At 32.6% G+C, this 15265-nt stretch overlaps 2 protein-coding genes across 5 annotated transcripts; one reads left to right on the forward strand and one right to left on the reverse strand.

The window, feature by feature from the left end:
- The first annotated feature begins 42 nt into the window (after positions 1 to 42).
- On the forward strand, positions 43 to 2308 carry LOC128965624 (pescadillo-like). Its single transcript, XM_054312359.1, has 6 exons — positions 43 to 333; positions 409 to 565; positions 629 to 738; positions 792 to 1053; positions 1118 to 1234; positions 1298 to 2308. Exons 1-6 carry the CDS (start codon positions 233 to 235, stop codon positions 2177 to 2179), a joined length of 1629 nt encoding a protein of 542 aa, XP_054168334.1. The 5' UTR covers positions 43 to 232; the 3' UTR covers positions 2180 to 2308.
- A 130-nt stretch (positions 2309 to 2438) lies between these two features.
- On the reverse strand, positions 2439 to 13787 carry LOC128965605 (helicase domino-like). Of its 4 annotated transcripts, XM_054312328.1 has the most exons (15): positions 11629 to 13787; positions 10986 to 11417; positions 10280 to 10779; positions 9674 to 10206; positions 9454 to 9618; positions 7889 to 9252; positions 7738 to 7821; positions 7539 to 7679; positions 6526 to 6561; positions 6301 to 6460; positions 4867 to 5972; positions 3801 to 4815; positions 3237 to 3469; positions 2823 to 3155; positions 2439 to 2764 (listed from the first exon to the last, which is right to left on the reverse strand). In XM_054312328.1, the coding sequence occupies exons 1-15, from the start codon at positions 13330 to 13332 to the stop codon at positions 2576 to 2578; spliced, it is 7995 nt and encodes a 2664-aa protein (XP_054168303.1). In that variant the 5' UTR covers positions 13333 to 13787; the 3' UTR covers positions 2439 to 2575. The 4 variants fall into 4 exon arrangements, with proteins under 4 accessions (XP_054168303.1, XP_054168302.1, XP_054168304.1 ...); XM_054312327.1 differs by having other exon boundaries at positions 3801 to 5972; XM_054312329.1 differs by having other exon boundaries at positions 2440 to 2764; positions 4161 to 5972; positions 11629 to 13786.
- Positions 13788 to 15265: the final 1478 nt, after the last annotated feature.

The following is a 15265-nucleotide window of genomic DNA, read 5'->3' on the forward strand; positions in this document are numbered from 1 at the left end:
ATATATTAGCAATAAATCCTAAGTATGAACTTTTAGTCATTTTCAAGTCTTTTCAGGTCAAGTTTTAGTACTTTTTACAATACACTTTAGTATGCAATAAATAGTATAAAAAAGTACCAAATATTTGTGTTTCTTATGCAATGTATAGCAAACACGTGTTGTTTTGCTATTTAAATGCTGTTTAGTGTTTGATATAATTAAGAGACTAATTACAAGACATTTGGTCTCAACAATGGGTAAAATCCGTCGAAAAGGTCAATCCGGCGCCAGAGTGGCGTTCGTGACCAGAGGTCAAGCCATACGAAGACTTCAATTGTCACTTAAAGACTTCAGGTTTGCTTCAAATATTTGGATGATTTAATACAATTAATTGATTGTTTAACTGATAATATGATACTCTGTTTGCAGACGAATATGTATACTGAAAGGCATACATCCGGTGGAACCGAAAAACAAGAAGAAAACCAATTCAACCGGCAGTTCATCCAATAAGACATATTATCTTCACAAAGACATTCAATATCTATCACACGAACCAATTATATGGAAGTTCTGGGACTTCAAAGTAAGTCATTTATTCATATTTTTATTGTAACCAAAAAAATAATTTGATTGTTTTGGACACAAGATTTTTATGCGACGAGTCGTCCGCGCGAAGGGACGCAAAGACTCGGAGTCAGTGAAGAGGATTCGTGAGAATAAGCCGTTCTATAAAGTGGATCATATCGTTAGGGAAAGGTATTTGACTTTATTGCCGAAATCCTTCATTTTTATTGACTTTATTTACAAAGATATCCGACTTTTATCGACGCCCTCCGAGACATTGACGATGGTCTTAGTCTATGCTTTTTATACGCAATGTTTCCAAAGTCGCGGTCACTGCCTCTCGAGTTGATTGAACTGAGCCGACGGTTGACACTTGAGTTTCTGCATTATGTTATCGAAACCAAGGCTTTGCGTAAAGTCTTTATATCCATAAAAGGCTATTACTATGAGGCGGACATTAGTGGCCAAACTGTCCGATGGGTGGTTCCGCACCAATTTGTTTTCGATGTAATAACATTACGATATTTTATATTTAATATATTTTGCTAACAATAATAACTTATTTTTTCAGCGCATATCTGATGTCGACTTTCAAGTGATGCGAACTTTTGCTGAATTTTATGTCACTTTATTAGGTTTTGTTAATTACAAACTCTATGCCAACAATTCATTAGTATATCCACCGAAAGTAAGTTATAAAATATGTAATAAATAAAAACAATTTAATGATTATTAATATTTGATTTTATAGATTATCGATAAATCGGTTACGGAATTGGAGGACATGGATAGCGAACAATTAGTCGCTGCACTTAATAAGCCATTGACTAGTTTTATAAATTCAGATCAATTAACAAAAATAGATGACTTTGAAGAAGACATCGAAGAGAAGAATAATTCGTCTGAGTTGTCATTCCATCAATTGGTTAAATTTCAGAATTTATTTAAAGGATTTAAGTTTTTTCTAAATCGAGAGGTTCCGCGCGAATCACTTGTATTTGTTATAAGATGTTTTGGAGGAGAAGTTTCATGGGATAAGTCACTACACATTGGATCCACTTTCGATGAAAATGATGAAACAATTACTCATCAAATTGTCGACAGAGAGGAAATTAAATCGAAATATATGAATCGTTTTTATATTCAGCCTCAATGGGTGTTTGACTGTATCAATGCACAGATATTACTTCCAGTTCAACAATACTTTATCGGAGCTAAATTACCGCCACATTTGTCTCCATTTGTTACCGAATCTGAAGGAGAATATGTTCCTCCAGAAAGATTGGCGCTCAAGAAATTGCAATCAAATGAATTTGAATCTAATGATAATGAAGATGAAAAAGAGTTGCAAGAAAGTGATGAAGAAATACCTGAACCAAAGCCTAAAAAGAAAAAGACAGACAATGAAAGTAAAGACAACGAAATGTCAGTCAGACCAGGACTTGTGGTCAAAGAAGATAAGGAAAGATTGCGAAAACAACAGGAAAGCGAAGAGAAACGATTGGCAGTTCTTATGATACCTAAGAAGAAAAAGAAGTTATATTCGAAGATAATGTTTGGAAAGAAGAGAAGTGTCAGAGAAGCTGAAAAACTTAAGACTAAAAGGAAAGAATACGACAGAAAACATAAATAATTTAATGTTTTTACACAAGAATTTATGGACTATTTTTTGTGAATTTAATGTATGCATTAATTTTAGTAAATCATTAAAAAGTTATTATTTTAAATAAATCATTCGTTTTAAATACACAAATGATATCTGAAGAACAGCTTATTTGTAAATTTTGGAGTTAAACAAAATCATTACATAACAGAAATTTTTATTAATTTTATTTACAAAAAATTACAATACATTACTAAACATTAACAAATAAGTTTTTATAATCAACTTTAAATATTTTACTGAATATCAAGTCATATATTAGTGAAAATAAAGCGAAGAAAACATTTTTTCAATTGTTTAATCAACTGATTGATCAATAAGTCAATAGTCTCTATCTTTTGTCAAATAAACTTATTGTCAAATGATTTAACTTTTTGTATTTCTTTGTCGAGTTCCGTAAGGAGATTGTCGTGAAGAAGATTGTGGATTATTGACATCAAATTCCTCTTTAATTTCTGTTTCTTTAGTTATTGTGTTCATCCAATTGCTATTACTTGTGGTGACAGCGTTTGTGTCTGAAGTTTGAACGCTTGTTACAGTTTGTGATGAAATTGTCTAAAAAATATATATATTTAGAATTCTTAGCAAATATTGTATAAAACATATGACATACTGGTTGTGAAGTTCCGGTGCTTTGTGCCGCTCTTATAGCAAAAGTAACTGTTTGTGGCTGCGATTGTAATGATGTGGTTTGTAATATAGTGGGCTGTCCTGAGATAATAATACTTTTTGGTGTAACACTTCCCGAAGACTGTGTTTGTGATGAAGCACTGGACACAACTTGAATGTGTTTAACTGTTTGTTGATTTGGTGTGATTTGTGATACAGATGTAGATGTGTTTTGCTGAGAACTGTCGGATAATTTCGATTGACTGACGGCCTGTAGAATCGATTGTGGAATCAAAGTGGCGCCGGTTGTAGTACTGGTACCGCTTTGTGATACATGCTATCAAGCAATTGAAATGTTTTTCAAATTACATCTACTATTAAAAAATCAATTACTTTTTAATTTAAATATAATACTTACAATTGTTGACATATGTGGTGGTAAAACCAACCCTTTATGCAATGCCTGTTGCAATTGTTGAACAGTCACTCCCGGCGGTAACTGTTTGGTGTTTGCATTTGTTTGCGATCCGGCACTCGATTGGTGAACAATTTGGAACTGTGCTACCGGTGCTCCACTGCTTTGTATAGATGTCGTACCCTTTGTTTGGCCACTGATTGTAGCGGTCATCAGTTTTTGTTGAGTTTGTTGACCTTTTTTGGTAGGAAAACAATTATTACTTACTATTGAAATATTGGATTAAATCCTAGAAGTTATTTATTATTAATGTCAGCAATGATTTTCCTCACAAATATCACAAACTCAGTAATGAGTTTTAAAGAAAATGTATTTAAATTAAATTGTCTTTTAAAATAAATTTCAAATAACTTGAATGCTCTTTAATCTTGTAATTCATGCAAACTATAAATGCCGTCAAATATATAATAAGTAGACTTTTGTCTTTAGTCTCATTAATCTAAAGATGAGATTTATTTATGTATTATTTAGTGAGAATGGCTTACAATCAATGGACACAAGTCTTACCTATTTGTTGGTTCAGTTGACTCTGTATTTGTTGCTGTTGTATGACTTGTGGATTCTGTTGTGATCTTTTTTGTTGTAATAACTGAATTTGTCTCAATTGAGTCGTTGGAATTGATGTTATGGCACTTGTGGTAACACTTGAAGCCGTTGGCGACATTACTTTAGTACCCGGTGTGGTAAATATGTTCATTCCAGTCATTGTAATAGGAATCGTAAGTGACTGAGTGGCTAAAGTCGCCGGTGAAGACAGAGTTTTGACAAATGTCACGGGATTTTGAAGTATTTGTGTTTGAGATTGTGATGATTGAGTTTGATGTGAGGCTGATTGCTGTACAAGAATCTGAGTTTGGTTTAAATTACCTGAGCTTTGTTGGCCCACAACTTGTCGTTTAAATAGTTGTGCCATTTGTATTGGATCAGTAATAGTTCGGGTGATTATTTGTTGAACTGGTTTACCTGTTCCTGTCGTTGTTGTTATTCTTTGTTGAGTTCCAGTTACCGGAACAGCTACAGGAAGAGTGGTTATAACGTTAGACTGAGAAGTCTTGACAGTAGGAGTAGCTATAATAGACTGAGTAGGTTGAGTGCTTTGTTGCGGAACAGTAGCTGTGATCTGAAAACGTGAAGGTTGTTGAGTGACACCAATGTTAGTGATTTGTTTGGATGTTTGAGGAATTGTCTGCATCTGAATGTGTGGCGTCTGTTGTCTCGGAATTTGTTGCTGTTGTTGATTGCGAAGAATAATTTGTTTATAAATCTGAGGGTTTGCTGTAGTCAATCGAGTGGCCATATTTTGTCCGGTCATTTGGCCAACTGTTGCTGGCGAGACAGCAGCAATTAATTTTTGCTGTACTTGAGGCGGCAGTGAGGCCACAGACACCACTGAACAGGTCGGTTGCATTCCTTGAGTGATACCATCACCACTGGTGCCCACAGTTGTCGGAACAATGTTTTGTGAGCTCACATTGATTTGACTGAGTATTGGTTGCGACAATTGCTGTGACGACACGTTTACCTGTGATATTGCTTTACTAAGACTCAATTGAGTGATTGTTCCGGTGCTTACGTTTGCTGTCATCGCTGGACCGGCCGTTCCCTTACTAATAGTCGTTTGATTAATTGCACTCATCTTAGCGCTAATAGTTTGACTGAACTGTTGTTGAGCTGATTGAATGTTATTTGGTGTAAGTATAGCCTTTATGTTAGACTGTTGTTGTTGTTTCTGATGCAACTGTTGTTGCAGTTGTCTCGCAGCCATTTGTTGTTCTGCCACTGCTTTCTGTTTTTCTCTTGATATACGTTCGGCCCGATTGCTCGCCACTTGAATTGGTGTCAATGGTTGATCAAAATTGATACCACTTTCTGAAAGTAAAGCAATATGTTTCGGATTTTTTGCCGTCGGATTCACAAACATATGTTTCAGAGTTGGAGTCCTTTTGTTTGCAATTTGTTTTATAGTTTCAAATCTGTGACTACATAACTGAGTGAATGACATATTATTGTCTTCACTTATCAATTGACTTGTCTTTATTATACGGTTAGGAGTGATAGCACCTGATTTGGTAGTTGAAGCAGCGAGTGGTGGTATAGTTGTGCTAATAGCCGAGTTAACAGAACCGGATGGGACGACAGGAGTAGGTAATCCTTTCATTTTCTTTTGTTTCGGTTTAGGTGTCAAATCATTATTTGCTTTGCCTTCTTCGCGCGGAACAATGGCAACGTCATAGTGATAACGGCATAGTTTAGGTGACCTATAGTTACAACTACTCATATTAATAACATCTGAGACTAGATCCCAATTGGGTACGTGTCCAGGAGATACTATCAATAAGTTTAACGGCAGATCTTGAAAATGTTGAATCACTTGAAGTATAGTCCAGTCCTCATGTATTGCCCATTTGGGTATTGAGTCTTGAAGAGGTCCACCATATAATTGAGCTGCTTTTTGAGTACCGGCGGGCGTATTAGCTGTTTGTGGTAACAAACAACTGGCATTCAATGCATTTAATGTCCTATGAATGGCAGCATTTTCCGGACCGCAAACTAATATTCCCTTAAGTTTTTGTAAAATAAGTTCCCGACGAAGTTTAATGATTGAAGTCGACGGCCGATCAAACAGAGAACGCGGGATATTAAAGCCCTCCTCTTTTCGACCACTTTTTTGTTTACGAGCTATCGAAACATTCGTACAATTCATTAGATTATGTTATGTTTGCACCGATATTACTCTTAAGTATATTTGATTTATGTCTACAAATAACTAACTAAAAATTTATAAACCTATTCTAACTTAAGTTATAACTCAATTTTTTAAGTAGTAATTTTATCATATGATAAAATGAATGCAATTATGTATAAAATTAAAATAAATTGATTCAATTGAATTTGTATAAACTAATTCAATTGAATCAATTTATTTTAATTTTATACATAATTATACTGATATATAAATATATACAAATAGTTTTTTTTATAAATATAATCGCATAACAATTCCTACCGATATTTGAGTCTAATTTTAGTCTCTTATTTGGTTCCTTTGGTACAAAAATTGGTGGCAATTGTTGTTCAGTCATTGGCGTTGTTTCATAAAGAAAACCCAATGAATAGTCAATATAGAGATCATTTTCATCCTGTGGTGGAGTCGGTGGCGCCCATATCTGTTGCCGTATAAGATAGCCATTGAAACGATTGGACGCATAAAGAAAATAATAGTCAAACTTACCGGCATTTGTTCAAAACCATTATATGATATAAACACCTACAGAAAGAATAGTTACTTTTTTAAAATGAGATTATTTTATAAATTATAAACTAATTGTTTCGTTTTGATCGCCAGAATTGCAAAAAAAATCTCATTTCTTTGGGTTTCAATCAAAAGCACAACTGAATGAAAGAGTCGGACATAAAAAGTTTTGGTGCCGACAATAACACTACAGATAAACACCAAAAGAAATGATATTTTCTGCAAAACGACTCTCAAACAAAAAGTAACTATTCTTTCGTTAACTTTATAATAATTTTTTATATATATTTTGAATCGTTAGCCAAAAACAAAACACCAAAACCTAATATGCCATCAAAAGTGCTTTTAATAGAAAAAATATGCACACAATAGAAATGAGACTTTTTTCTTAAGAAATTATTATTTTAATATTTTTTTTATACATAACAAGCATAATGAAAATCAAATAAATTATAACAAATACTTTACAAATATATAATTTTCTATATATATATATATTGTGACAAATATGGAATCAATTCTATATTTAAATTTATAATCACAATTAAATTGATACCAATATTAATCACAAGTCATACGATTTAAAAATAACTATTTTTAGAGAGTCAACGACTCCTTCGGACAGTCGATGCATTTGCACCGATAGCTTGAGTGCCGTTCTCTAAAGGCTTTGACACGATTCTAGCATTTGAACGCTTTATATGATTACTAGTGCTATGAAAATTGTTTGCAATATTAGCTTTAGATTTCTGAATAGGTATTACTGGAGAACGTGGAGACCGTCTGACCTCACGTTTACTTATTTTATTAATTGGTTTAACTTTTATATAATTTTGTTTTACTTTTGAATCAATATTGCGATTACTATCGACACTTATATTAGTATTATTATTATTAGCTCTAGTGTTAACTCTTTTAAACTTTGATTTAACACAATTCTGGCGATTATTGTTAACAATTGTTTCGGTAACTAATTTGGACCGAGTATTGACCTGATTGTAAGCGTCCTCCCGATAACACGTCAACAGCGGTTCCTTATCCTCTTCCATGGCTTCTTGTTTTTTAATCTGTTCTTCCTTTACGGTTTCAATTCTTCTTAACTCCCATTCCTTTTTATGCGTTTCTATTTCCTCCTAATTTAAATAATTTTATTAAAAAACTGAAAATACAATTATCATAATTCAAACAAACCTCTGCCTGTTTTATTTGCTCGAATGAAACCGATTCTTGTAATACTTCTAACAACTTCATGGCATACTTCTCAACAGGTGTTAGCTATTAATTTATAATCAATGCTAAGTTAGTGTACTATAAATTTTTTAAAATAAAAAAAATCGCAAACCTGTCCAATGATTTCATCAATTCGTTCTTCTTCAGGGCTTTTTTCTTCCTCTTTAAATTCAGAATCAATTGGAATATTTTCATCAAACTCTGCAAACTCGGCCTCAGCCTCTGCGCCAGCAGTTTTAGCGGCCGCCACATCGTTAGCTTCTTCAGCTGTTCCTAAAGCTTGTTCGAGTTGAAAGTCAAGCATAGCAGAAGATGTATCTTCATTATTAGTATTTGTTCGATTGTCTACACGTTCTTCAATTGATGGCAAATCGATACCAAACAGTTCGTGTATTGCATTTTGTTTGAAAAAAGCTGTGGTAAAGTTGCCGCCTTCGATGGCCACACTTCCCAATAACTTTTTTTGTTGGGCTTTCTTAACAATATTTTCTTCGATAGTTTTTTCACTAATAAGTCTATAGATATGGACATCTCTAGTCTGACCAATACGATGGCACCGATCCTGTGCCTGTGCATCCATTGTTGGGTTCCAATCGCTATCATAGAATATCACAGTATCAGCACCCGTAAGATTAATACCGATTCCTCCGGAACGAGTTGAGAGTATAAAACAAAATATTCGTTTGTCTGCATTAAAGCGCTCCATAAGAGCCTGTCTTTGTTCAACTTTGGTGGTGCCATCCAAACGTAAATATGTGTGTCCGCAGTGATTGAGAAATTGTTCAAATATGTCGAGCATTCGCGACATTTGTGTAAATATCAGTACTCTGTGTCCACCGGTTTTTAAATCCCATAACAATTTGTTCAATGTTTGTAGTTTTCCGCAATCATATTGAATAAGTCTTAGTTCTGGAAATTGGATTCTCATCAATGAATAGGGTGTATGCAAAACATCCAATTTGTTTGACAATTCATAACTCAGTTTCGCCCCTAAGTTATCCATTTGGATCTTTTTAAACGATGGTAAATGAGAAGCGTGTAATTGAATGGGAGAAGTCATTACACGGGGAACTATACACATAAAACGCGTTAATACTTCCTTCAGATCTTCTACAAGTGCTTCGGGTGTTTTGATTAAATCAATTAAACAATCAGTAAAATGCCACAAATTATTTCGGTAGTGATCAGCAAATGGTGCTAATTTTAAATTGAGATATCCATTGCCAATATTAAACACTGAACTACCAATTGGGACATATTTTGTCACTAATTTTGGATTATAACTAACAGTCGAAACTTCTATTAAATCTGATGCATATAGAGCTGTGGCCAAACATTTGCGTTGATTAATACGCGACAAAAATGTTAACTTTTCTTTACGTTCGGTCAACTGTTTTGAGACTAACGATGACTTACGAAATGGCGTTGAATTCAATTTTGATAAATTAGTATTTGATTCTTGACTACTATTTGAACCTTTAAAATATAATCATTTATTATAATATATATGTTTCTGAATTTTGCTGATTCGTTATATTAAATATTAATATAGCAAATGGATGAATCAGATTTGTTATTTGAGATTATGGAAACTGCTTATAATATTACAACTATTTATAACAGTATGGATTGTCTCAAAGTAACATTTATAAAGTATATAATAAAGTGAAAACATACCGACATTGGGTGACATTGCTTTTACAATAATTTGTCGCATAGGACTTTGCTTTACAATTGATTGAGGAATAGTCGATGAAAGTGATGTTCCAGAAGACGTTCGTAAAAGTATATGAGGACCGGTAGGTGTCTGAACCAAACGCCCCACTGGGATGGCCACTCGTCCTAAACATTATATAATTTTAGTTCAATAAATATAACACTTTTAAAACAAACAAACCATCTGATGAAGAGGTAGTAGCTGTGGGTGACTTTAAAACAGGACTGTTTTGTGTATGAATGCCAGTCATTAAATATTTTTGATCATTATTTTTATTAGAAGATTGATTGAGTGATGAAACGTTTGATGGAGTCTTTTGTATGGTATTTGAGGAATGCATTGTTGATGTTCTAATTTGAAGCCTAATTTTTCCGCGAGGACAACGAGGAGGTGGTTCAGGTGCCGAATCAATTTCTTGTATAAATTCAGGACTAGTCATAAAACGCACAATCCTATGGTGTGCAAATGCACTCAATGTAAATGATAGTTCAGATAAAATTAAATTAAGACAACTAAGATTGATGTGTCTAAATGGGTCGTAATCTAATGCTGTTGTTACTAATGATGAAGTTTTGTAAACAATGGGTTCAGACATAAACGGAGATACTGTTGGTCGCGGATCAAATAGATTCGGATGATTACATACTTTTCTCAATTGCATTAATATATTAATAACACTCAAAAAATTTCCGGACATAAGTGTTTCTTTTGTCCTGAAATTAAAGCATAAATAAATAAAACACTCAATAAATGTTTAACAAAATTAAAGTATTTTTAATGACATACTTTCTTAAAGACATAAACTCTTCGTAAAGAAATCGTTGTCTTTTAGAGAGATGACACATAACAATGTGTTCGTATTTCTTTGGCAATTGTTTCTCGACATCACATTTCAAACGTCTTAATAGGAAAGGTCTGAGAACTTTATGAAGACGACGAATGAGTCCTTCATTGTATTCATTGTTTCCCTCAACCATTCCAGTGACCGGATTCACGAACCAATCTTTGAATTCTTTGTGCGATTGGAATACATTAGGCATAAGAAAATGCATTAAAGACCACAATTCCATTAGATTGTTCTGCAATGGAGTTCCAGTTAATAACAATCTTCGAGAGGTATTGAAATTGAGAAGCATTTGCCATCTCTGAGACTTAAAGTTCTTGATGTGTTGGGCCTCATCTAAAATCAAATACTTCCACTTTTTTCTTCTGAATGATGCGTGATCTTGAATAACCAGTTTGTATGATGTAATACATACATGAAATTGATTTGGTTTTGTCCAACCCTTTAAAATAAATTTAATTATTTAATTATTTGTTTACTGATATTAGGTGACCTTAAGTTATATATAAAAAGCAAACAAAAGGCGCATAAACAGTAAATATAATTTTTGAGTAAACTTTAGCACTTAATCAACACTAATCAGCTAATTAAGTGACTCTAAGCCTCAATAAATAAAGTCAATAATATATAAAAATTATTATATATTACCCGACGCTTATGTTTTCTCTCTTTAGGACTTCCATAATATGTTAATATCTTGAAAGCCGGACACCACTTCTTAAACTCCATTTCCCAGTTCAACATAACACTGGTGGGTACAACAATGAGATGTGGTCCCCAATTACTCTTATCACACGCCAAGTGTGCCAATAATGCTATTGTTTGTATGGTTTTTCCTAAACCCATTTCATCGGCCAAAATACCGTTTAATTTTTTGTCATACATTGCACTCAACCAATCGAGACCAATGTGTTGATACTCTCGAAGTTCATGTTTGAGCAAAAATGGGACTTTTGTACAAACTTTTGTCGTTTGAAATGTATTTCCTTTGGGTTGAAGACTTTGAGCGCCGGCCGCGATATCAGTAATCTCACGATTTGGAGCACCAGAGGTTTTGGCACTTTTATCGTCTATTATTTCCTAGAAATAATAAAATCATTAATACATGTATCAACCCTCAGGTCTCGCAATTATATGAATAAAATATTTGCGGTGTTTTTAGAGCAGATCTATTTATATCCCCTTTTAATAAATAATTCACATAATAAACTAATTATAAGTTATTCATGAAGCGTTGAAAAGGGGGTAAAACTAAATAAATATGAATATAACAAATAACACTAAGACATACCTCTATCAATGGTTTAGATAGACTATGATTAGCGTCCGGATTGATCAAGAATTCCATTCCTATTTCTCCGGCCTCTTCATCATCTGTTGTATTCTCATTACAATATTCTTCATCTGCTTCTGTATTATCATCTTCTTCTGTTTCATCTTCACATTCCATGTCATCTTCATCGTCATCGCTGTCCAATTCTTGTTTTGCATCAATAGAACTATATTTAGATATTAGTTCTTGAATGGGAACATTCATATCATCGTCAAGTTCTTTAAGTTCTGCAGAATAATCTACTTTTCCTTCTTTTTGTTCTTCTTCTTCGATGGTATCTTCTTCATCTTCCACTTCTTCGTCCAGAGCTTCAAACTCTTTGTCTTCGTGTTCAGTTGAATCAATATTGCCATCTATTGAACCAACTATAGCTATACCTTTTGGTAAAAGATCTTCGAGTGGTATTTCACTTTCTTTCTTCAATAATTCGATTTCTGAAACACTATCTCCAATTCCAACCTCTTCTTCTTCTTTAGCAATGGTTTCTTCGTCATCAGATTCACTAATGTCTGGATGAAACTCATTATCAACCATTTCTTCATCTCTTTCAGTGCTACTAATAGACATTGATTTTCCTAATTCTTGCGTCAATCGTTCAGTGTATTGATCCGCTTTATCGACAATAAAGTTCAGATGCATGTCATGTAATTTCTTGCGTTTCTCGTTGAGACGGACTTCTTGTTTGGCTTCAAATACTTTTTCGACGTCAGACCAAAAACTTTTGACAAGTTTTGCAATATTTGAAGCAATTTTCTTCACTTTCATCAATTCTTCACGTTCTGCTCTTTCAGCAAAACATTGTTTGTCCGCATGATATTTGACAACCATTTTGGCGCACTTCTTGGCCGCCGCTTTCTTCCATTTCCTTTCTTGAGAAAAATCAGTCGCTAACCATTGCATTTCTTCTAACAGATAATCCCAATGCGTTTTCTTGCGCATCGGTTCCTGTACTTTAGGTAACCTCCTACTCGACCATAAACCCTGTTTCCGAAGCTCTGCAACCCTCTGGACAACAGCCGCTTCATGTTTGGCCCGTTCAACGATCTGGTCCTGTGTTCCGAGGGATGAATCATAAAATGATGAGATAGAGTGCTGTCGTGTTTGGAGTCGAGAGCCAACCGGAGAAACACTTTTATTGGTGGACAGCGGTGTTGTACTCGTCACTACTAATGGAGTTAACTCAGTAGGTGTTTGACTTGTTTTTGGTGTCGTCGCCACCGATGTAGAGATACTATGCGGTAGTTTAGTCAATGGTGATGACTGTGACGATACTGCGGGAACTGTTGTACTATTATAGGAAGCATTGACTACAGTGACTGCAGTGGTAGTGATAGGTGTCGTCGTAGACAATACTGTATCAGTAGTGACAAAGTCTGACTGTTTTAATGATGTCGAGTCCTGTGACGACTTGAGAGCAATCAATTCCGAGATCTCTTCGTCGGCAAACACTTTGTTTTGCAGAGAAGTGGTTCTCAGATATTGAATCAACTCATTGTTGGTGACTCTCTTGCGATAACCATAAAAGTCGATGAGATTGCCGTTTGTCTCCAACAGATATAACTCTAAGATGTGATCTAAATATGATTCCCGAAGACGTCTCAATTCTGTCGTCAAATGACTCGTTAAGTAATTGTCAGACATTTCTTCTTGACTTTCGGTCATCTCTTCGGCTTTTAATTTACTCTTTTTTCATTCAAAATGACAACATATTTGTGGCCATTAGTAGTGTTTTATATGATATGTATATACAATATACAGTTAATTACAAATAAATTAATTGTCATTTAATTGTCACTTAATTGTCATTTACGGTAACAAACAATCAATTCATCCATTGATGCGATGAGTCATTCAATAGAGCCCTTCATTTCAATTGCTTTCAATTGACTGACATTTTCTATGGAAACGGATATTCAATGCAAACAATGCTTTCAATGCTTTCACTCGCAATCAATCTCTTTGTCCATACATTTTGTCCATCAATTACGTCTACACTTAAAGTATTGTCATCAACGAGTAAACTATGATATTCTCTGTACAGTAAATAATAATAATAATAAATTATCGATTGCCCATGGTTATTTCATATACCATGGTCATTTCATATACCATGGTTATTTTTATTATTAATTTCACACCAGTTATATTCTATGGGCACTAAAATTAGCACTAAATAGTGCATTCATCTAATTTATAAAACATTATTTTAGACAAAACTCAATATTATATTATTATTATTATTATATAAATTTATATACAAAAACCATAAAAATCTGTACATTTAGTCACTATAACTAAAGCTTTTATACATTGAATACATTTATTAATGTACAATAAATTAACAAAAAGTTTAGTAAAAAAGTGATGCAATTATTAACAAGATTTACAACTTTATCATGTATTCAATATTTTCATAAACATTATATTATATTACATTTGTATTATATTTGTTATATTTTATACTTTACTTATACACACACTCTCAGAGCATTTATATTAAAATGAATAATATTAAAATGTTACCATGCTAATTTATAGTTGAATAGATAAATCATATTAATAAAAATCTAGTCAACAATAAGCTTGTTAAATTTTAAGATGACTCATTTTAAAATGCATCTAGGACTTAAATTCTAGGCATTGTACAAGTTGTACTGTATTTAAATTTTTAATATAACCTAGGTTAACTATTCTCACTAAATGATTAATTTTAGGGTCATTTAGGTTCATATACAATATATGAACTGTAGTACACATTATACAGTATTTTATTCCCGATTAAAATAAGTAGATTTAAATTTAAATTTTTAACTACTCTACTGTACATATTTGAACAAATGAAATATTTTTATTGAATTTATATTAATTATAATTATAAACATTAATCGTTTACTGATTAATAATAATATCATGTGTCCTAATAATAATAATAATGAATAAATAATAACTTAAATAAACAAAAAACAATACAATATACCGGTATTGCCGTATAAAATACATTAAGTTTTAATTAAAAACATATATTACTGTTAATATATTATCATATTATAAATTTAATTTATGATATACTGTATAATTTGAGTAAATAATTGATTAAATAAATGTTTTTAAGGAAAGGGAAGTTTATGTTTATGTTAATTGCAATTAATGCATGTATTAAATAATTTATTATGATTTTTAATCACACAAATGTTAAATAAAAAATTATGTAAATTTTTGAAATATGTTACAAAATATTTTATCTTAATTATTAAGAAATAATTTTTAAAGTCAATGACTATGATTTACAAATTAGATTTGAAATAATGATTTTTTAAATGATTTTTTAATTTAAAGTAAAAGCAAAACAAAAAAATATTATTCATTAAAAAATAGGCAAATGTTTGAAATGATTGCAAACAAAATATTTTGTTACTTTCAATGACCGCTTCGCAGGAAATTCTTGTTCAATATTAGTGCCAATATTTATACAGTAATATCAATGACTATAGTATAGTATACTTATAATACTTATAGTATAATACTATTGACTGTTAGATCACCTCAGGCTATATACAAGTTTTTATGGACAATACTTGTAGTTTTAAACGTAAAT

The sequence above is a fragment of the Oppia nitens genome, unplaced genomic scaffold (genome assembly GCF_028296485.1).
Source record: "Oppia nitens isolate AA-2021 unplaced genomic scaffold, nextdenovo-longstitch-racon4-pilon3 scaffold17_pilon_pilon_pilon, whole genome shotgun sequence".
Classification (NCBI taxonomy): domain Eukaryota; kingdom Metazoa; phylum Arthropoda; class Arachnida; order Sarcoptiformes; family Oppiidae; genus Oppia; species Oppia nitens.